Below are 24,486 nucleotides of genomic sequence, written 5' to 3'. Positions count from 1 at the left end.
GAGATATTTTAAAAAGCCAATCAGTATCTTTCTCAAACGTGATCACTGTTAGCTATGGCAATCGCATGCAGGCTGGAGGCTTGACAAAACAAGCATCCACCCTGCAGAAGACCACGGCCACCTTAAGACTGCAGTTACATTTATTTTAAAGTAATAGTGTATTTACTAGTTATATGGATACACTAAATAGCATGACATTCATTAGCAAACTGTACTATTTAAAGTTTAATCACATCACAACATAAACAATATATAAAAGTTTTTTACTTTATTAAGCTTTATCTTAACACTACACAATGTTCTATTAAAAGATGACAAAAAGATGACAATGCCTTTAAGAAAACCAAAAATACAATGCTGGGACTCCAAATCACAAAAATATATTCAGTTGCAGGAAATTAAACAGCAAAATAAAAAATTAGTCCCTCTAACATCCCAGGAAGTTGAAAACAATTTGTTCAGGAAATATAAATAGAAGTTCTTTAACCCAGTATTTGGTTAGTCCAGAATTTAGAGAAATTGCTTCATGTAAATTATAAACCTTTTCACTTAGGGGTTTATTTATAAAACAGTGAATCACTAAAACAGGCCAAATAGGTGGAAAATGGGTACCTTATTATTTTTCTCGGGCCCTTGAGGTTTAGCCAGAATGTACATATTTTTAATACTGGAATTAAAAATGTGTAAATTAACTTTTTACTCCTGATTTGTTTTCTAATTGAACGTAAATGTAAAATGTGGGAAAATCTTGGGTGAAAACATTTATAAACTTACACTATAGGTATAGTTTTAGTTTTGTTCTTTATTTGAGAAGAGCTTATTGTCTGAACCTTTTGTGGAAAATATATTTTATAACAAAACCCTGAACATGGAAAAAGTTGTAGAAACAGTTTGCATTAATGGTTGAAAACAATCTGACAAGGGGAATTGCTCAGTACAAGTGTAATTCTTTGGGACCCCACTGGTATGTTTTTTTTCTGACCTGTTCACTTAGGATTATCATAGATACCGACAGTGACACAGGAGGAGGGGAGGACCCTTCCCCGAAGAGCTGTCTATTTTCATTAGACTGGCAACGCTGTAAAAATGGATGCCGACTTTTGCCACAGCGACCTATGATGTGATGTGCTGCACATGTTGGAGTTAAGAAAAAAACAACCCTTAGTAAACTAAGCATTTTAAATGAAAATAAATGGGCCCTTTATTAATCAGAACGACTTGTGTAGAAAGGTGTTAACTTTATAAATGTAAGGCTGGCCTGGCACCATTCTCAGCTTGTTCTGTATACACTAAGCCTAGCTCTGCCCCCTCCATATTGGTCTTTTATTGAGATAAGCAGGGGGAGGGAGGCCAAACCCAACTTTTACATCAATATCAATCAATATTTGCATACAGCCTCAATTTCTTATCTGGATCTACTGGTTTTATTATGGGAAACCCTCTGAGCTTAGCTGTGTAATATGCTAAAATAAAGATTTGGGTTGGTAATAAATTAATTTTTGTAACTATATTTAGAGATAATTTTTTTTATCTGCAAGCAGTTTGCTTTTACATTTAGCTAGTGGCCCTTAAATAGGAATGACTTAAATGAGATTACACCAGCAAAGAAAAAACACTATGGGATGCCCTTTTTCCTCCAATCCCCAAAGCAATCTCCATGAATATGCTAAGACCATGTTGTACTTTCCTTAATCCATGGTGCTGATTCAGTAAAGAAGCCCCCTCATAGCCAATTCATCATGTCTGAATAGCAATTAGTGCAGGCATTCTTGCTAAGCACAAATGTGAAGTGCCCACGCTATCAGGACTGCATATGATTGCAGCTAGAAGTACCCTACAACAACACTAATGATCAGAGAACCGAGAAACTTGACTTTAAATAAAGGACAGTGTAATAGGACCTTAGACGTGTTAATACTGGAACTCCCTGGCTTTGTGGTGATTATTCTCCTTGTTTTGCTTTTATATGGACAAGGATGAGGTGAGGTGGGGTCATGAACAGCCTTAAATAAGTCAATGTTTTTTTTCTTTCATATTCTATAAATAAAAAAGTTTTGGTTGAAATTGGGCTTATAAAAACAAACATCTGACATCTTCCCTATTTAGTGACAGTGTCTTTAAATCCCACCTCCTAGCCATTTTAACTTTCCAGTGCTTCCTCTGGGACCAGTATTGCATATAACCTTCTCCCGTGATGCAACGTTCAGACCAATCACTAGGCTTAAGCAACTTACCAAGGCAAGGAGGGTAGGGGGAGATTTGGAATTCCTTCTCACACTCCTATTCCCTGAAATTTCACACTGGAAATGTTTGTGGTGGTTGCACAGAATAGAACAGCATGGAAGCATTGCAGGGATATGTATGATGAGGTCGAGGGGTGGAATTTACATAGACCAGTCACTATGCTGTGAACAGACAAGGTGTCAACGTCATAGGTAACACGCCTATGACAATCTTTATCTGTAAATATAAATGCCAGAACAGCAAGAAAATTGTTTCATGAATAAACTGATCATTTTCAAAAACTATTTCCCCTTTAATGATCCATTTTCAACACTGGGGTGAGTTCTTTATCTACGCAGTTTAACAATATTGGAAAGCACAATCTTATCCTTGTTTCATCAGTAACTGTTCCTTATGTGATCAGCAAAAGACATGTCGCTCTTCTATATGGGGGATGCTCGATGTAACACAACTAAAATTCCTCCATAGGCATCTGAAAACTATAAGCAAATTAGCCCAACAAGTATTACAGTTCCCGTGCAGGCTGAATTAGTCCACAGACTTTGCTGTAAATATCTTGGTCCCGTATTCTTCATTTAACCTGTTTATCTCTGGTCCAGTTGCTTTCAACTGCACTTAACACTGGTAAATTGCACAAACAACAAAAATTCACAACTTCACAAATAAATAAAAAGAAACAAACTGCAGTCACAACTTATTAAAATAATAAACCTTCTTCATAGGAAAAAAAAATAAGTTGAAATGTCAGTTTGTTGAACGTGGTTTGCAACTAAATTTTTACAGACACATGCATTCATATTTACCATTATGTTTTTTTAATCTTTTTTTTGTTTTAAATAAAATTTACAATAGAGTTAACAATCTGTATAAGTTATACTTTTTTTCACAGCTCTTTTTTTCTATACTTCACACTTTCTAAATGGACACAAAGCATTGTCTTTTTTTTCCTTTTTATGTACCATAGAAAAATTCCACTGGACCGTGGTGAAAATCGGCACGCAGCTCCTAGTGTGTGTTGGCTAAAAAGAGAAAGAAAAATGGAAAGGGTATTATTTGTTCTCATTTTTAGAAATACAATGATCAGGATCAATTCACTAAGTGTCAGTCATTTTTGCCTACTCAATACAATACAACACTGTCTGCTGTTAGCTATAAGCAAAGTACATTCTTACCCATCAGCACCACTTTTCCTTCTACTTGCTCTCTCAGAGCTCTTGTATTGCTTTAATATTCTGGGTATTAGGGAACCTGTGACCTCTACTATATGACAGTTTTTGGGGCTCAGTGACCTAAGTGACATTGATGAACAATTAAATCCACTTGGGTTGCTGACACCAGGGCTTACTAATGGTGGACTCATGGAGCAGGGGGGTGGTGGAGCATGGGTGGGTGAGTATACTATGCTTGGGGTTTATTCATATTTTCATATAATCAACTGGTATTTAAAGAAGTAAAAACCTGCACAAACCTGTAACAGTGCTAAAAATTTAGAAATATACTGTAATAAAAATATCCCCTGCATTGCGCTTTAGTGAATTGATCCTATGGTATTAAAGACAAATGCAATTACTTTTTAACTTTTTTATGAACTCCAACATTATTGACAGAAATGATTTAACATAAAAAATATTTGAATTTGGTATGTATACAAATAACATGCAATTCAGTCTGTACTCCCCCAGTTCTGCTGTTTAATGATAACTGGGAACACAACTACCAGGCTGTGAGCTGATGTCCTTGCTGGTGATGTGGGTGGTAGGGATGCCTGTGCAGCACTATGGTTCCCGGTTTGAACCTCAGCCAGGACACTACCTCCATGGAGTTGTGTAGGTTTCTCCCACATCCCTTAAACATACTGGTAGGTTATTTGGTTTTGCTTTAGTCTGTGTTAAGGATTATGGCAGAGATTGTTCACTGGTTAGTGACACGGCCAGGCATTGTTTGACGTTACCAATTTTCTGCCCCCTTGGTTATACCTGATGGTTTGTTAATCAAAAGGAATCATCTATCTAGCTTGATAACTTTCTTGCCTGCCACTCAACAAGGTCCCCATGACACTGGTACAGCATGCAGTAAGAAAACAGGCATCTGCCTCTAATCCATGGATTTTTAGCAGTTAAATTGGTGAGGTTTGGTAAACACTAAACCAGTGCGTATTTGTGGGCAGTAGTTTAGTACAGTGCTTTCCTCCCGATGTTAGGATATATAACCACTGTGGCTAAGTTACATGTACACCTACAACTAACAGTGAAAACATCCGTCAAGTGGTGTGTCTTTAAGGATTTTAGGGATGTAAAGCTATTGCAAGCCATGGGCTATTAAATAATAAAATACAGATATGGCCAGTTTGCATGAATATTTTAAATAAATCATAGGATCCTGAAATGTGTTTACTATGTTGTCATAGTTCTTAGCTCCCATAAGATATTCCTAATTATAAAAATACATAGTAGACTATCATGTATTTTTAAGCTGTCGAAGTGATGACGTATTTATATGCATGGTTCCTTTTGATCTCTGCACAATGTGGTGATAATAAAGTACAATAAAGTTTTTGATCAGACTAAAACAAGTTTTGACATTGTAAAAATATGTTTGTATGTATCTATGTATTTTGCAAATATTTCTGATTTATTTGATGTGTCTTCAAAGTCCTTCTGATAAAGCTGAATAGTGAAACGACTCAAAAACTTGTAAATCAAAGATTATTTGATTAACCCTTTTAATAGATAGTCAAAGTTTTTTTTTATTTTTGAACTATATGAGGTTTTATCATGTTAAGTGGATTTAAATTGAATGATGACATTTTTAATTTGTATGGTGTATGAAGTTGTTGAACTAGGGATGTGGTACCAGAAATATATACCCCATTTAACTAACAAAAGATTTATAAATCACGTTTTCTAAAATCATTTTTAAGGCAGAAACCTAAGTATTATGTATTTTTTTTTTGTATCAAGGTTCTTCCTGATTGACCACAAGCCGACTCAGAGACATATACAGCCGCTATATCATGTTCTGGGCACGCGCAAAGGTCCTTTCTTTTCATAGGCCAGGAATATTCTCAAATGGGACATCCAAATAAGTTACCAGTTTGTATACACAGCACCTGCTGTTTATGTCCCATGAGACTTTTTTTTTTTACCCTTAATCAGAAAAGAGTTGAAAAACATTTTTGTGGTAGTATTTTATCTCTGTATTCTTAGTTTGCCTTAAAAAAGTTATAATGCCTAAAAAGTAACTATACATTAATGTAAAGATAACCCACAATGTAATATGTATGTCTTTTTTTCCTTTTGTTTTGTTAAAGAGCGCACAGACTTTAAACATTGTTACTGCATTTTCTTATCCAGCGGAAAAAGTGCTTTAAACGATCCGCCCCTAAATTTTCTAACTGCTTTTAATGTGAGGTTACTTTCATAAAGATGAAAAACAAAGACTTCAGAGGTGAGAGTCGGTAGATTTCTAACAGTTGAGAAAAAACTCCTGATTGTTGAAAAAAGAATCTGAGAATTCAGCAAAGAATACTGACATGACATATGGTGCTATCCTTTATGAATATTTTTATCTTCTTTGTGTATATCTCACATTCCATTGTCACTGTTCTTTTTAATGAAGAATGTTACAAAAAAAATTGTGAGTGCTGGAAGCCTGCCAAGATTCTTTTGCAATAGAAAGTTCTAGGGAAAGAGCTAAAATTTCAATGTGTTGTAAATGTTCAACATATAAACTCTCCACATGCTATAGGTTACAGAGATGAGGGATGTGTTTAATATGCTTAGAATGTAATGTAAATACATTATGATTTTAGTACAGGTTCTCTTTAAAGGTAATTTTAGGAGGCAGAGCAGATGTTTGTCACAGAAGAAAGAAGAAGGGATCAGGGTTACTTTAAAAAAAGAATAAAAATATTTGGAAAATAGTCTGTTGCTTAAAAATTAAATTAATGAGTATGAATGCCCTTTATATAAGAACTAAACCCTTTCATTATCTGATTTTGGGATTAGCAATTACCTTAAGGTGTTAATAGATCACCAGAATTACAAAATACATATAATGCTTCACTTTAAGATGAATGTAAAATAAAAATATACCCATAAACATAGATCAAAGCAAATAAAAAAATGGATAGTGTTATAAAAAATTGAATTGCAGTTTCTGTTTGCAGGAGAGAAAACATAAAAACGAAATTACTTCCATGCAATATTTATATTATAAATACATTGTTGTATTGTGTAGCTAGTAACTCTCTAATCTAATCCTTTAGGGTCGTTTTTTTTTTTATTTCTATTGGTTTATAGCTTTTTATTCAAGTTGTGACAAGAGAACAATTCATATGAACTTTAAAGTGATTATAAACTTTTTTTTGGGCGATTCTGTGCAAATCTTCAGAGTATCATATCAGGAAAGCATATTTGTTTGCAAAACAATCTAATACTGGGCTAACATCATACCAATGGCAACGATAGGTAAACCCACGCAGGTGACTGAATGCTATTTTGGTTGCTTTTACTTACGGTGATCACTAATATTTTTGTATTCATTACAGCCCTTTGCTTAATTAGAATTTGTTGCATTTTCAATGGCAGCATTATCACAAATATAAAAATCATATTTCAGCAGTTTGTGACAGAACAATGTATACTTTTTTCTATTGTATGTATATTTATTTCTTGACTTTACCTTGTATTCACTTACACATTGACTTTAGCATTCCATGTATTATTTGTGGTGTAAAAAAAAAAAAATACATAAATCCTGAGTAAATAATTTATTATTCCATGGGCTAGAAACTAAGGGGTATAGTTTTAAATCTGACATTCACTGCAAGTAATTCTTCATGGTTTGTTTTGATTGACCTGCAGTAAATGTTGGGTGAATGTTGCAATCACTGCTTTTAAATATGTCACTAAGTGTATGTGGGCATTACAGTCAAACCAATTTGTGAAATGGTGCATTAGTGGTAGTATAAAGTAGCAGCTTTCACTGGTAATAATTTCAACATGGATACCCCAAATATAACATTTCTAAATATATGTATTTAAAGTTCATTTATGATGAAGTAAAACCTCTGTGCAACCTCTGGTTTGCCACTAATACCCACAAACTGTGTATAAAGCTTTAACTTTTTTTTTTTTTACCCATTGTGGCTAGAGTAGTTAAACCACACATTTTTTATTTTTGTTTCTCATGACAAATAAATCTGTCCATTGGGTTAAAAAAATAAAAATAACTAAATCCACTTTGGTTTTCAGGATAATTCCCTACTATACAAATGTCTTTGAATCCTTTAAACTAAAAAAAACCATCAGGCATGACTGTCGTCATAACTACATTTACCTATTCAGTGTTGACTAACATTTATTCTGACCACAGAATTTATTGAGTGATTTGTGATCTGAATGGAAAAGCAAGAATTGCCGTGTTCTGTTCCACCATACAGACGTCAGAATTGCACAATTTCTTTTTTTCCCCCGTTTGTTTTTTTTACACCCTTGCTTGTTATGTGAAGCTGCTCTCCAAAGTTTTCTCAGTAACACACAAAACAAAATCAGATTTAGTGGCTTTTATTTACACTTTTTGTACATTTCAGAGCAATACAATTACATTTGTTTCATATTTTCTGACCTGCAAACAGATACCTTAATGAAAAACAAACTGGAAAAAAAATATGCATTTGAGAAAGATACATCCAAAAAATGTAACAATGAGACATTTAACAAATCACAATAAGTCTTAATTGGAACAACTTTAAAAGGAGCAAGAAGAAAAACTGGAGTTTCTTTTTTTTTTTCCTTTGAACCATTCAATTTTATTTGACCATATCACACTGGTCATGTATGTTTTAAGGTTTGATCTAAACTTCTGTCCCAGTAATGAATTTATTTAAAAAAAATTGCTACACTTTAGATTGAACTTATGTACATTATACTTTTTTTTTTAATAACATGAACCACTATCACAGGTGAGCTGGATAAATGACAAACTGCAAAAAACAAAATTAAATTACAGTTGACAGGTCTACTTTCACGCACAGGCTACATAAACACAATGCCATTTGAAGCCTGCTTAGTAGAGAGCTGTCATTGCATAAATTGTACATTTTGTTCATTTCTGTATCTTTAAGTGAAATGTGGGCTACCACAAATGAAGCTTGTGTAGACTTTTAAACAAAAAGGGAGATATCTGACTCCAGCCAAGACCACATGAAAAAAAGAAGTTTAAAAATATTTATATGTCTAAGCTATGAAAAGAAACGAAAAAAAAAAAAAAAAAAAAAAAAAAAAAAAAAAAACCACTAAACTTGCCTACCTTATGTGTGTGGCAGGGATCACGTTTCAAATTGTGTCAGAAGGGCCCGCACTTCTGGAGTGAGCTGCTTGGCAGCCTTGGCTGCCTCGGTGATGGCCTTGCGGTAAAGACCTTTTCTCTTCTTGTTAAATCGGGACTGGAAGTTTTCTAAAAAGGGGGACAGCTGTGACAAAGCAAGAAAGGAGGTGGTTGGGGACCCAAACCATGATATGCGGGCTTCCTGCCGCACAAGCAGGCCATTATCTTTCCGACTGACAGTTATAGTAAGTATGCGGGCGGGCCACCATGGGAAGCCATATATCTTGGCCCATACGATATCCCCAACACATATGGTCCTGCCATCAGGGGTCACGCATTTAGAGACATTTTTGGAAAACACCTTAATTTTCAAGGAATTGCTCAACTTTTTCTCTTCTTTTGAAGAGGAGGAAGATGATGAAGAAGGTGCATGCATGCTGCCTGGGGGGAAATCAAAGTTTTCAGTAGAACTACACTCAGAGTGGGTAGATTTCAAATCATCTGTACTATCACTACTACACACTGAAGCACTGGAAGAGTCTGCTTTCTTTTGATTTAGGGTCATGTAAACTGTGATATTGCTTTTGCTGCCTCGCTTGCTCAGTGCTTGCTGCTCATCCTGTTCGCCAGGTGGTACATAGACACTTTCTGTGTTCTGAATATCACTGCTGGCCTCTTGAGGGCCATTTGAAGTAGCCTCACCTGCTGAACGAGTGGCATTGTGGCGAGTCTGGGGCTTGATACCCATCTTGCTGCTTCGCAAACTGTCAAGTCCGATCTTGAGCGAAGAGTCGTTCTCCTCATTGCGGTACCTTTGAGGTTTTATACGTAGTCTTGGTGGAAGAGTCCCTGAGCTTGTGTTCTGAAGGCGCCGTGTAAAGTGGACTTTATTGTGGGAATTTTTAGAGGAAGATGCATCCTTTTGCTTTTTCTGTGCCTTTTCTTTGGCCATTTTTAATACTTCACGAGCCTTTGCGTGATCCATATTTTTGCTTTGCAGTACCTTTTTTGTGTGAAGCTGGGTTTTTGAAGTATTGGTTTGAGAAGCCACTTTGACTACTTTTCCTCGACCATGACTAAGATTTGTAACCTTGGACACAGAATTCCGCTTCTGACTTTCATTCTGACTTTTTCCATTCACTTTGTGATCAGTTTTAAGTTTTTTATTCACAGTAGTTACACTTTCATGCCTCCTTCGTTTTCCTTCTTCTAGTTTTAAAGAGTCCGTACCAGTCTTCCTAACCTCCTTTTTATCTGCCACAACATTTTTACATTTGTCACATAATACCTGCCTGGGTCTTAGTTTGATAGCGTTCATTATTGAAGTGGGTTCTTCCCTGTAGATTTTCTTTTTGAGTCTCTTAATTTTACGTGGAGGAGGTTGAGGTATTGACTGGTTATATGTGTCCCTGATAAACAAAGGAGGGGGGTAAGGAGCTCCTTCATGAAAAAGTGGAGGAGGCTTTGAAGTCCACAGGTTATGAACTCCACAGGGCTCACTGGATTGGACGGGAGAAGCATCTGTCTGAGCGGTTCCATTCTCATTATTGGTTTCCTCTTTCGCGTCTTCCTGGAATGATGTGCTTTGTACCTGGATAGGTTCCTCTGGTTTGTTTTTGTATTCTCGTTTGGGATGAACGGTTACAGGGATTCCATGTGGTCCAAACCTTAAATAGAAAAAGTCATAGCATTAGTAAAAAAACAAAAACAAAAAAAAAAACAAAATTTTCTACATTTAAAACATGAAATTCAGAATATTTGTTTCTTCCCCAGAGAAAATGAGCAACCTGAATTGAAGTCTAAGGCAGGTTTTAAGACTTTAGGATGCACTTTTATTTATCTTAATGGAGACCCTCAAATCTTCGATGCTTAAAGGGTTTAATTTTGTGCAATGCTAGAACTAGAAATATCATTACCAAGCAGTCACCTTTACTGCTTTCAGTTTTATGCTGTGACTGATAACACAACCAAAGATATATTATACATTTCTCTGACCTGCACTAGAGACTTAAAGTCCAAATGACGAAACACTGGTAAAAATCGAAAGGTATGGTTTTCTCTAAATTTACCAAGCTGCTTATACCATTGCTGCCGGAAGATGAAGTCCTTTCTGATTCCTGGCTTTGTCCCAAAAAATCATTTCCATATACTTGAAATCAAAATCTTTGACCTCCATCATGGAATGAGTTTCAGAACTACTTCAGAATTACTGAGCATGAGCTCCACTTACCCCATTCATTTGGCTGGGGCCATGCTTGTGCGCACACAGTGGTGCCATATCTTTTTGTACAAAAACAACCTGGCAGACTGTCTTTACCTAGGCTGTACAACAGGCTAAATGATCGATATAATAATAGAATAAACCTCTGGGTGTTGTTTAACCTCCCCAGCAGTAACCCCGAGTGTGATGCTGAAAGCGGTAACCCCAAATCACACTTGGGGTAGCTAAAACTGTGAAAACCAATAGTAAACAGAACGTTACCTGATCCGCCGGCGTCCTCCTTCACCCTTACCATCTCCTGACTTCCTCCGGCTGGTGTCCTCTGCATCTGATGAGTCACTGGGAAGTTCCCGGTGACGTGCATGCGTGCGGCCGGCCATTGCATTGGGGGGCGCAGCTGGAATTTCAAATTAAATTGTATTGCATTCAATACAAAGTTACTGTATTGAATGCAATACAGTGGATTTATATCTGTAAAAGCAGTACATTGTCTGTCATGAAAATGTATTTTACAGTACAAAAATAGTAGTATAATAAAGTTTGAAACACAAAATCATGTCTAAAGATTAAAATGAATACATTTTTTAAAAAATGATTTTTTTTAAATGGTTTTTAATTTTTTTAAAAAAAATTAACAAAAATATTACTCATACTAATATAAATATACTGTAAAATAAATTTTCATGAAAAACAATGTACCGCTTTTAGACATATAAATTCGGACAGAAATTAACCACCCAAAAGCAGTGGTCCCCAACCTTTTGGAGCTCACGCACCACTAAATTTTCAGACTCCAGACTGCACATGTACGGGGAGCCGTGTGTCACTCAAAGAGGAAGAAACTTCCCCCATAGTGAGGTCATGATGGCAGAACCTGCCCACTTTACCATCACAGATCTGAGCCTGTCCATAGAAACAACCTAACCACCACCCTGAGCCTGCAATTCGTACAGGAGACATGGTCAGCGGTTCTGGCTGGTGCCCCCCCAAGTGGGGTTCTTCTTCTGAACCCGCTGGGGGGCAGGGGTGCACCGGTCAGAGCTGCAGCCCACCTGTCAGACGGCCAGGGGTTGGGGGCCTCTGGTTTAAAGTTTAATTAGGTGATATCTGAAGTGGTTTCTGTAAAAACTTGCAAAAAGTCTTAAAAACACAGATAATTATATTAAAACGCTTTGTTTGTAAACCTAATTTCTGTGTCCTTTTTCCCAGAACACTAAAGTGCTATAAATGTTGCATTTTATTGCTGCTCTTCCCTATAAATTCTTGAGACATTTATGCAGCCGTCACATGACAGGACTGGTAACCTGCAATATGTTACTTTTTTGTTCTTGGTTTTAAGTTTGATTTAAGGGCCAATTACATTCTGTCCTATTTGGCCGCTTTCCCTGACTAACCTCTTTTCCCCCCTCCAGAGATCCATATATACATCCAGAGTTGTCCTAATCATGCCCGCACATTACACCACTATAGACGTAGACCCATAGAAGTCTTTGAGGCTGTAATACAAAGGCCCAACCAGAACAATACTGCATGTAATCAAATAGCAGAGCAGTGGGTACAGTTCAGTTACCCAATAACCTTTTTACAGCCACCAATATAAGGGTTATAACAAAGAACTACTTGCAGCAGGGTCTCACAAACCCTTACAGTACACCCAAGGTTGTGCCCAACAATTTTGTGAGATCTGTGAATATGCTACCAGACACATCTACAACATATGTAAAGATGGCATCTGCCAAGGATGTATTATGACAGCTGAAAATGTTCACAGCCTGAAGCCAGTGTCCTTGTATAGCCCCTTCTTGTAGTTATCACACCTCTCCATGCAGCTAGCAGTGCCTGTTCACATTAGATCTCAGGTGTATAACTATAAAGTTCTTCCTTGGTCATACAGCTTTTCTTTGAAAGTTCTCTGATCATCACAGTATTGACCTTGCAGTCTAAAAGGTGCTCACAGCTCTAATAATGCAATGTAGGGGGTTGGGTCTTTACAAATATTTAAAGCTTTAAGCAAATAGCAAAAAGAGTCCAGCCAACTAAAGTTAAGAATGGAAGGCAGGGCACGGGTTAAAGGCCAGCACAATGTACACCAAATTCTGAATATTTTTCTGCAGATGTTTTAAGGAAGCGGGAGCCTTTTAGATCTGGCAGAACAATGGGCAGGTGAGAAATGTAATACAATAAAGAGCCGATATACCCCGAATAAAAATCTAGTGCTATTATGTACAAGCCCTGACAGACTTGTTTAAGTCAATATAGAATGAATACTGGTCAAACAAAGACTTCACATGAACATCAGTTTTACTGGTCAGATGCAGCAGGTGCAAATGGTGGTCTGTAAACATATCTGCAATGAAACTGTGCCAAAGAGCACTGAGCAAATATGATAATATATAATATATATGTGCACACACAGTATTCTCCCCAGAAACCTTTAAGCTGGGTGTGAGGAAGCTATAGGCTGGCAGTGACCCCTGTATAAATAATAGTACTCAGCTGGCACTCAGATAAAAACTACCAGAATTTACTGTAATCACATTAGAGGCCAATAATTTCTCATTATTTTACCTCACCAAGTACAGAACAAATGTATAAACTGAGAAAAGCACTTTCTATCTAGTAAGGTTGACATCATTTGAAGATTTGTATACACATCCTTCTGATTCAGTATGGAGATGTGGAAGTTACATTTTGTAAAGCCCAGGGTGAGAGGGCTAGCTCTGGCAGGAAAAAAGGCTGCATTCATACTAGAACAGTGTAGTGAATGTCAATGCTCTATTCCCTCAGGGAAAAGAAGGAAGAAGAGAACAGGAAATGTCCTGTCACTTCCTGGACAAATACCAGGTCCTGATAGGGCTGTGGCTAGCAGTGTTGCGGCACAGAGCCCAATAGATGTCATATGAAGTTTCTCTCCAATATGTAGTAGTGTTACCTACGACAACATTAACCAATGCAAAGACAAGAAGAACCCTTGTTTCACATCGCTCCTACCAAACAAATATCAACCATGTTACAAGTTCACAATGTGAATATCACACAGCTCAATTACAGTTTTATTCCACAGTGTTATTATGGAGTAAAAAGCCAGAAAGCCAATCAAACTTGCTTTTATAAACCAGACTACAGCAATTGATTATTTAGCAGTTATGGATTACAGAAAACAAAGATACAATACTTTGATACATCTTTTAAGGCCAGAAAGGTCATTATAGAAGCCAGAAGGCAATAGATAGACTTTTTAAAACGCCCAACGTTAGAAATAAAATCATTATCCCAGGTCTCATCTATTTAGGGCCCTCATCTTATTAATGTGATTTTGGATATCTAAAGCCACCCCCCAGAACACTTCTGCCCCTTTCTGTCTATTCCTCCCATTTGAAGAACTTTCACTGAGCTCTCCAGACTTTTAAATGAAATAACTACTTTTGGTGCAATAGTGACCCGTGAGTGAAAGTTAACTTGTGGTTGCAAGTAAAGAAGCAGAGAACGGGTTGGATTTGCTCCATTACCTATATTCCAGAATGCAATGAGATTGTGTGCCAGAGACAGACAATAAATCCTTTAGTTACACCTTCAGCTGCCTTTTGCATTTGAACCCAAGACTGCACAAATGCATTCCATAAAATACAAACTTTACCTGCAAAACAAAACCAACAGGAGGATCTGCTGCATCCAAAGAAGCAAAGAGCACAACAGGTCAAACATAGTCCAAGAATGGTTGTTCACACCGTCACCCACTGGGCCTTATTTAATAAAGCCCTCCAAGGCTGGAGGGTACACTTTCATCAGTGAAACTGGGTGATCCAGAAAACCGGAAATGGATTCATTTGCTAGCAAATGTTTTGAATCCTGGACCAGATCCATTCCTGGTCCACCCAGCTTCACTGGTGGAAGTGCATCCTCTCCAGGGTTGAAGAGCTTTAGTAAGTCAGGCCTATTGTGTTTTATGAACTTTTCAAAAACAGGAAAACAGCACCTGTCTACACAAGCTCATTAGGCAGCAGTGCTATAAACACAATCTGTGAGCACCATATAAGCATACATTGACAGGTTTATTCTACTGATTACCAGAAAAGTCAAAATAAACACTATAAAAACACATGCATTGCTTGATAAAAATATACACTACACAGATTTTATTACTATTAATTGCCAACCCAACAGGACACATTTTAGTACTTGTGAATGCACCAAAATGGATTCATTTTACATAAACACCGGCATGGCTCTAAGGCTACAGACATGTTCCAGTGTGTGCGTACACAGCAGTCCAACAACTGATCGGGCAACTGTTGTCATTTCCTATGCTGCTAATTGTGAAAAATTGCTCCCAACAACAGAAACTTGACATCTGTACATAGCTGCAGCATCTGTGTACCATCTCCTTTCCATATATCTCTGACCTACATCAGTCTCATTATTAATACATTCTTCTCTCCTCTAATGTTTGCGGGGAGTTAGAGGTTTAAGTGAAGGAAAAAGCTCTGTTGGTAAAGAAGAAGGTTACCAAGATTCCGAATAGATTAACAGAAGGATGGAAAATGTTACATCAGGACAACTGTTTCTATGGAGATTTCATCTAAAAATTGTAATTTTTTTTATAAAATCAAGGACAAATATTTTACACTATATGCATGATAAACCAGATAGTCTAATCCACTTCAATGTACAAAACCTAACGTTAAAAGACATTGTCACTTGTATATATGGTATAAAGTATATGGTATAAAGGGAATGGCCACCCCCCTCACCAAGCTATATGAAATGATTTGTGTTCCATTGCTACCTCTGAACCGGAGTTTGCCTAGGTGGATGATGTCACAGCCCCCCGCCCATGTGACATTAGATGGGTCTATTGATTGGCCACTCATACCTCAGCTCCGCTACAGCAACACAGCAAAGTCTCTGATAAAATAAGTAGGTGGGGATTGGAGAGAATACCTGGATAGGCAACAGCCCACACTCATTTGCCCCGATACTAAATGACTGACCTGGAACAAATTTTAGAGCAGAAAAGTTGAAGTAAAGTCAGATGTCAATAATGGCAGCCCAAATTCTTAAAACAGTACTAGCTCCTTTTAATGATAATAAGTGACAAATTTGAACTGCATAGGGAGAAAGTATATGGCTCTCCGCACCAAATAAATAAAAAAAAAAAACGGAACATTTCCCTATGAGAGAAAAATAAACACACCTCAAAATACTGTAAGCTCAAATCAAATGAACATATGTTGAATCACAACTTTTGATGACTTGTGATTGGTCTGTCCACTAGTGTGATCCAGGACCTAACAATAGTTTCCCAGATTTTCCTCAAGATGAATAGTTGTCAACAACTCAATATGTCAGCTCACCCACTAATATATCAGTTTCCTTAGGCACAATTAGGAAATGTTCAATAACTGACAAACTCAACCAGGTTCTTTGATCAAGACTTTGGACCAGAAAAAAACAACTTGCACAGGGCTCATCACATCTGAAGGGAAACACGGAGACAAAAATCACATCATGTGTGAACATCATCATTAAATGTATGTTCTAAAGCAAAACTAAAAGGACAAAAAAAAAAGGTCTGTTTATTGGCTGTAAAACCGTTTTGCCATAAAATCTTTTCCTATTTAATTTTTTTATTTACCTTTAAACCAGGGGTGCCCAACAGGTGGATCGCAAAGGCAATGCGAATAGATCATGGAGCCCTGCCTTTCAAAATAAACTCTACCGCTCACATGAGTTATTAAGTCCAAGTTTTTATTGCTGGAAGATCATTTTGACTTGGACATTTTAAAAGTAGCTCGCAAGCCAAAAAAGTTTGGGCATGCGTGTTTTTGTACTTATTCGTTTACTTTTAACTACTTGCCCACCTATAGCTATATTGCCCAACATTTGTACCAGAACTAAGTAACTTCCATGCTAATTCATTCCAGCTAATCAAGATGACCAAAGCAAGGGGAAGTCAGTAAGGGGAGACATGCTATCCTTTACATCAGATTTTATATCCGATTTTTTTCACTGACTGAAAGAGCTGCTTTTCTTTTATTTATCACCCTTTTTAACAGGAAAGATAAATTACCATTTAAAATGGTCACAGATGCTCTAGAACAATCAAAGTTTCAAAACCACAAAAAAGTTCAAATAAAATACCTTGGTCCTATGCCCATTGGGCTAGCACTGACGTGGTGTAAAAAGCTAGCCTACAATATGCCGATTAAAGCGAGCAACAACCATCTTCCTTTATTCCTGTCACCCAGCCTGAAACCACAGCAGGTGTGCACAGCAGCGATAAGGCGAACAATGCAGTCACAAGACCTCATTTTGCTTCAACTGATTTTACAGGACTTACACAGCTATGCATGTTTATATACTTACCCACTTCCCACCACAGCACTTATGTTCATCAGAAATCATTTCAAGGCAATCAGGAAACAGAGACTTTTAATCACCTTGGTCCCTGACAGATCTTACTGGATCCCCCAGCTTACCTCCACACCACTCCTTTGTTCTGCAATGATGTTAAGGTCTGCAAGAGGAACAAGTGAAAAGCTGCAGGAAACCAAAGAGAATAATACGTCCAGAAGGATCAACGTCCCATCAGACTTCAGATTTCTCATTACCAGAACAAGGTTTGGCAAGTAACAGAAGTGTTTACATAGACAGTTAGTTTATGGCTGCTATGCTAAGTTTTTGGCTTCTTTGCTTTTGGGCTCTGTGACCTATAGCCGTATAAAGATAAAGAATATGGATACTGGTCAGGTGAGAAGAACATGATGAGTTTGCATAACTACAGCACAAAGTTTTTTCTAAAAAACCAAGCCTCTGTCTACGGATTTCTGAAGCAGGACACATTTTTAGGAAAATACTTTAGGTAAAGGAGTTCAATATTACCATTCACAGCACATTCTGAACATTCAATACCAAGTACAAGCTTCCAGGTGTAATGACCCCTGCAGCACAAAGCATAGGCACAAAAAAAGTGGGGTCTAAAAAGCATTAAAGGCATCCTAGATTGTAAGCTCTTCGGGGCAGGGTCTTCTCCTCCTGTGTCACTGTCTGCATTCGCCTGTCATTTGCAACCCCTATTTAATGTACAGTGCTGCATAATATGTTGGCGCTATATACTGTTTAATAATATTAATCCTGGAATAAACCCCCACACTGCAGAAAATTTTCTCATGTCACATGATCACTGATTTAGGTATTTATGTGTAGCAAAGGGGGGGGGGGGGGGGGCATTGAGTGGGGCAGAAATGAATGTACCAAGTTATTACAAGGGTTACACTGTGTGATTATACATATTTATAAATATTACATCCTGTAAATTACTAACGACCTAAAATGGAAGACAGACAATACAGCGGCGTTCTCAGATTCATCTTGAATTGCTATGAGATGAGTTAGTACAAGCCATCTTACTAACACACTTGGTATTTACACTCTTCTAACAATTCACAGATATTTTATTAGTCATTTAAGGGTAAGTATGGGGCTTTATTCTACAGTGTCCCTGAGTACCAGGAAAAAATGCAGATTATGGCTTCACAACTATTATGGGGAAATACAAAGCAGGGCTCACTGACCACAAGTGTTTAAGGAATTTGCAGCTGAACATCTTTGGATCAGAAGCACAAAAAGGGAGTATAATTAACACCATTACTTTTACCTCAACCCAATTCACAGCCCAGACATTAAAAGGGTTTCCTTTAGAAGTACAAGAACTTTCCTCGGCTTTTCCATATATAGAAGTAAAGCATAGCTTTCCCAGAATGTGTCCATAGGAAGTAAAACCTAAAAATTACAAGTATTACCATAAAAAATTACGATGGTCATACACAGGAGACCTCAATAACCACCTACGAAGTAACATAGAAAAATAAAGCTGCAGTTTATAAAAACAATTTTTAGGTGGATTTTACAGTGATTCAAATCAAAATATCTGGCTCCTCATTACATTCCCAAGACTAATGTTTCTGTAAACATTAAGAATCTGTTATGAGCAGTAACTGCTGGATAACACAATCCTCGGCTTCTCATACTTTCCTTTCACTTGAGACACCTCAGTTCACCATCCTGTGTCCTCTACAAGATGATCCTGCTTTCATCCTCAATTAAATGCATTCAGGTCTGCAGTTGGCTGATCTATGACCTGGCAAGGTGTCATCAAGGAGAAGAAGATGTTTTATCATACCTGGGCAAGAATTATTTGCTGCACATCCAGCGTGATGCTAGCATGTTCAAATATGGCACATCAGATGGTTGGGATTGGTGATTTTTTTCAGAAGGCATATGCTTAAAATCTATCTTTTTTTTGTCTACAGTTTACATGAACAAAATGAAATCTCAACAAAACCAGGTAATTTCCTGGTCAAAATTGTCACAGCTCAAAATTGTGGATTTACCTCATATTCAGTTTTGGCAACAATAGTTATCAGGGAGGTGGGTTCATCTCTCTAATTGGGGTAACAAAGTAATAATTATCTAAAGGGTTTAAATATACTTCAATACTTGCCTATTAATATTATCTCTAGAATAGGGATAACCCATCTCCCAGCCCACTATAATTGATTTAAAGCAGAGGCGATTCTTAGGTTGTCCGTAGACATTACAAAAAGCTCCCCTTATTTCAGTGATGAGAAGAGTGATAATGTCATCACAAGACACACCAACACTGATCTGTGGTCCCCGACACCTGAAAACGGTGCTTGCCAGGAATCTACACAGAAGAAAAAACCTCTGAGGGCTGCATTACAGAGATCACCATCTTTACCACCTTTTAGGTGTAATTACCATGTCACATGTGGAAAGTTGCAGGTAAAAGCACAAAACAATTATTTAATATGCTTAATTCAAGTGTTTCTCTCTTTCACAATCCAGAGAAATCCAAAGTCAATTCCACTTCACATTAGACCTATGCTCCTCTGGGAGTGTTCTCGCTCCCAGGACAAGCTTAAGGCAATCTGACAGGTCCAATATTGCAGGAGGGTTAACCTTACTCGCTTTTTTTTTATTTTTTTTTTATTTTTTTTTTTTTTAAATACACACCTGTCCTGGTATGGGTAGCACCACCTTCTTTCTAGTTTCAATCATCAACCATCCTGACTGGCCAGGCTGGGATGACATGAGTCCTGCACTTATTTTTTCAGTCCCAGCAGCCACAGGGAAAGCCCCACCTCCATTCACTTCCTTACATAACCCTTTATGTAGCTCCCAGGGATGGAGAATGAAGGATACACTTGAGGGACAGTCCTGAGCCTGCTGACTGGTGCAGATGAAATCACATAAAAGGTTACAGAGCTGCTAACCCTCCAATAACTGTTCACAAGTAAACAAGTGACAAATGCCAACAAAGCAATCATACATTTTTAACTACTGTGGCAAAGCAGTTTTTACCCAATACGGTCACAATAGAAAGGAACAAAGACAGTCCAAAGGGCAACCAAAGTCTGGCAGCTGCCTGGCCTCGCATATTGTACACCCTGAGGAGGGGAGACATTGAATGAAGCAAGGCAGCTGACAGGCCAGTTATACCTTCCATACTCCTCCTAAAGCATCAGACTCAAAATAAGGCTCCTTAAGTTCAGACTTGTTGGGACTGGTGCAGTTACTGCTTACAGCATCTACCGCGGCCGCTCAATGCCCCCAAAATAAATTGTTGCAGCAGTAAAAAATTCAGCAAAGCTCACTGCCACTGGTTGTAAAGTAAAGCAGAATGGTATGCCAAAGTTTGGCCCTTCTGACATATGTAGGTTGCCATACAATATGTCAACTAAAAGCAGAACTTAAAGAGGAACTAAACCTAAAAAAAAACAAACACTTCCCTTTTATCCCACAGGACAAGTCCAATCACCCCGAGGGCATCCTGCATCGGGTCCCGCGTTGTCCCAGGGCCGGCGCTCCAGGTGCCGCCATCTTTTTTTTTTTTTCCTGTTCTTCTTCCTTTGTCAACTTCCTTCCTGGGGCGTTGCATTGAAAAAGAAGCCTTTTATGTAAAGTGAAAATTCTGAGTTAAGGTACACTTTAACGTCAAAAGTAAAAGTAGGTTCTTTATTACAGAAAGAAAAGGAGATGTTCTTTCTGCACTAAAAGAACTTTACCTGCCTGATCCCAATTTGTTAATCACTCACCACTCGTTTGGGTATTGGCGCTGCCATCTTCACTTGCTCGTCTTCCAGGTACCGGTCTTCTGATCGTCCAGGAATGAAAAAACTCACGCAAGTTACTTCATTCTGGGCAGCCAGGGGTAGGCATTGTAAAATGAGCAGACCAATGTACATTACAGAAAAGGTCTCAAACAGTCAGGTAAGCATGGATTGATATAAAGAGGACATCATCCACCCCCTTCTTCTATGAGCATCCTGCCTGCTTACAATTTTTGTTTTAAACTATTGTTTCACTTTGGGACCTAAAGTTCAAAAACAGACATGAGGTACAACACTAATCCTTGCTAAAACACAAAATTAGCAACCAAACACAACGTAACCTTTAGGAAAAGGTCCCCCAGGTCCAAACAGCCTCTGCTTAATTACCACCTCTCAGCCATGGCCAGGTTCTATGTAATTCAGAGACATTTAGAATGTCAATGTCACTGCTTCAAACAGAACATGGCCTCAAACACCGCTAAAAGGTGTTCCTGTCAGTTAGGCTGGTTAACCCCAGGGAGACCTGGATCCAAAAGAAAGGTAAATATTTGAGAATCTTTTCTTTAAGACAGCTGTAGACCAACAGTTAATTATGTTTTCTGGTCTGATTTATGTTTTACCAGGTGCAAAACTATTTTGTACAGCTATAAAGCAGCACCTGCATGTATGATAAAACATGCTCCCTCTTCACACACTTACCATACAATATATGGCCACACACCAGCCAACAGATGTACAGCGAATGTAAAAGATCATAAGCTCCTGGATATCAACTGCATACCTGGTTACCAGCATGCAACCATCAACTAGCAGAACTGGCATTCGGGGCTCCCTAGCAACTGAATTACATTGAAATAAATATATTCTATTAATAATATCATTGGTAGATATAGGGTGGCCATACACTACATAAAAAGACTGTACAACCAGATCATTACATGTCTGGTTACCCCTGAAGACATTTTTTACACTCCAAGGTGTCAACAGACCCTTAATGTATTATTAGTTGCACAAACTAGTGCTTACTGTATCCCATTTACATTACAATGAAGACTCATGTTGACGCAAATAAATATAAAATATTTGAAATTACCCAAATAAGCCACTACATAGATGTTAAAATATAAGCAGGACACCCAGCACCCTTCATACCTTTTAGACAGATCCATTAGAACCCCTGAGAAGATTCTGTCTCCATGGCGGAAGGAAACCACCAACGCATCCTGAATTATGTGATCAAGAGTAACCTGAACTTCAGAACCAGGCGAGAGATCAGCAATTCCACCAAGAGCAGCAATTTGCTCTGGGACAGCAACTGGACCTTTGCATTGATTATGATTGTCCATGCCAAGCTCAATGGAGGAAGGCTTGGGCTCTTCCAGACAAAGTTTACTACAGTCAGTATGAGAAGCAATCAGAGATACCTGCTGCCGTTTTATTTCAGGGTCAGAAACAGCATTAGGATCTGTTAGATCTACAGATTTCTGTTCTTTGTTAGCATTCCCAATAATTGGGTCACATTCAATATCACTAGCAATGGACGTTTTTTCTGAGCTTTCAGAATTATGCTTCATGCTAGACTCCATATCAGAATGAATGCAGTTGGAGTCCAGCTTATTGTCCAAAGATTTTAGTTCCATGGGCAAACCACTCTCTGCTGTAGTTGCTGCTTCCATTAGAGCCACTTTACTGGGTATTTCAATCTTCCCAGGTTCCAAAACAGAATTTACTTTGGAAACCACCTGCAGGGAGGTCTCTTCTGATTTCAACTCTGTTTTATGGGAAACTAAATGAAAACCACTACTTAAGTTCTCATTATTTGTCCCTTCCTCGAATGTCTTTAGGACTGGTTGTAAGAAAAACTTTACTTCCACTCCAAGTTCAGTACACTGCTCATTTACAGGACGCATTCCTTGGTTAATTTCAGCAACACCTAACGCAAGCACTTTTTCCTCTACAGAGACCGTATTGAGTTCATGATGGATTTTCTTATGTAATGGTTCAGGCACACACTCCATCTTAGCATCTAAAAGATCAAGGCCTTCTCTGCTAGGTTCATGGACTGAATTAAATACTGTCTCTACTGCCTTGGCAACGGATTCTCTATCTCTAATCTCGGGGATGGAGTCTGCCAAATGTGTTACTGATCCAGGGACGACATGTCCTATGGTGGATTTTTCCTGGGGATGAATAACCACGTCAAGCTCAGAGCCCACTGCACTGATGGCAGACTCTGGGCCATGACGTGGCAATTCAGAGAGTTCTTGTACCTCATGATTTGGGTCCTCTAGAATTAGCACAAGCCCAGGGTCAGGTTCGTGCATCATTTCCATGGCAGGCTCTTGTACCCCACACACAACCTTTGGACCTGGCTCATGTTCCAGAACTAACTCCATTGGTTCAGACTCTACATGCAGTAACTTAGAAATTGGTCCTTGTGTGTCCATTGCTTCTGCTGAGCAACCCCCCTGTGATTCTGACATAGCATCAGCAGCAGAATCTGAGGGCAATTCCCCAGGGACAGAATCCTCTAAGCACTGTACCTCTGGAGGTCCTAATGGTTGCAGCAATTTTTCTGACATGAATGCTTGCTGGAATTCTGTAGGGTCTGCTCCCTGCTTTACATTGGCACTCTCCAACACTGGATCAGATGTGCACTGATTGGTCAGAAGCTGAGGCTGTGGCGATGAACATCTCAGTTCCACTACGTGGGCAGTAGGCAACAATGTAGATTTCAGCTCCTCTAAACTAGGGGTAGGAAGTGATGTAGAGCTTGTTTTTTCTAGATCGGGGGTAGGGGATGATGTAGATCCCGGCTCCTCCAGAACAGGGGTAGGAGGTGATGTAGATCTTGCTTCCTCAGGAGCAGGGGTAGGAGACAATGTAGATCTTAGATCCTCTGGAATAGGAGTAGGGGAGGATGTAGATGTCGCTTCCTCTGGACCAGGGGTAGGGGAGGATGTAGATTGTGGTTCCTCAAGGCCACGGGTAGGAGGTGATGTAGATCCTGCTTCCTCTAGACCAGGGGTTGGAGACAATGTAGATCTTAGATCCTCCAGAATAGGAGTAGGGGATGATGCAGATCTTGGCTCCTCAGGACCAGGGGTAAGGGATGAAGCAGATCTTGGCTCCTCCAGAATAGGAGTAGGCGATGATGTAGATTTTGCTTCCTCTGGAACAGGAGATGAGGCAGATCTTAGCCCCTCAGGACCAGGGTTAGGGGATGAAGCAGATGTTAGCTCCTCAGGACCCGGGTTAGGGGATGAAGCAGATGTTAGCTCCTCGGGACCCGGGTTAGGGGATGAAGCAGATGTTAGCTCCTCGGGACCCGTTAGCTCCTCGGGACCCGGGTTAGGGGATGAAGCAGATGTTAGCTCCTCGGGACCCAGGTTAGGGGATGAAGCAGATGTTAGCTCCTCGGGACCAGGGTTGGAGGATGAAGCAGATCTTAGCTCCTCGGGAGCAGGGTTAGGGGATGAAGCAGATCTTAGCTCCTCGGGACAAGGGTTGGAGGATGAAGCAGATGTTAGCTCCTCGGGACCAGGGTTAGGGGATGAA

At 38.7% G+C, this 24,486-nt stretch overlaps 1 protein-coding gene across 1 annotated transcript; it reads right to left on the bottom strand.

Moving 5' to 3' along the window:
• Positions 1-253: 253 nt before the first annotated feature.
• Positions 254-24,242, bottom strand: PWWP2A (PWWP domain containing 2A; the record flags this gene model as incomplete). The annotated part of the gene is given in 3 exon segments (XM_072400421.1): positions 254-3,263; positions 8,557-10,241; positions 22,081-24,242. Coding segments are annotated over 2 exon segments (3,828 nt in total), but the record flags the coding sequence as incomplete, so codon positions are not given.
• Positions 24,243-24,486: the final 244 nt, after the last annotated feature.

This window comes from Pyxicephalus adspersus, chromosome 2 (assembly GCF_032062135.1).
Source record: "Pyxicephalus adspersus chromosome 2, UCB_Pads_2.0, whole genome shotgun sequence".
NCBI classification, from domain to species: domain Eukaryota; kingdom Metazoa; phylum Chordata; class Amphibia; order Anura; family Pyxicephalidae; genus Pyxicephalus; species Pyxicephalus adspersus.
This window is presented reverse-complemented; position numbering and strand designations above follow the sequence as displayed.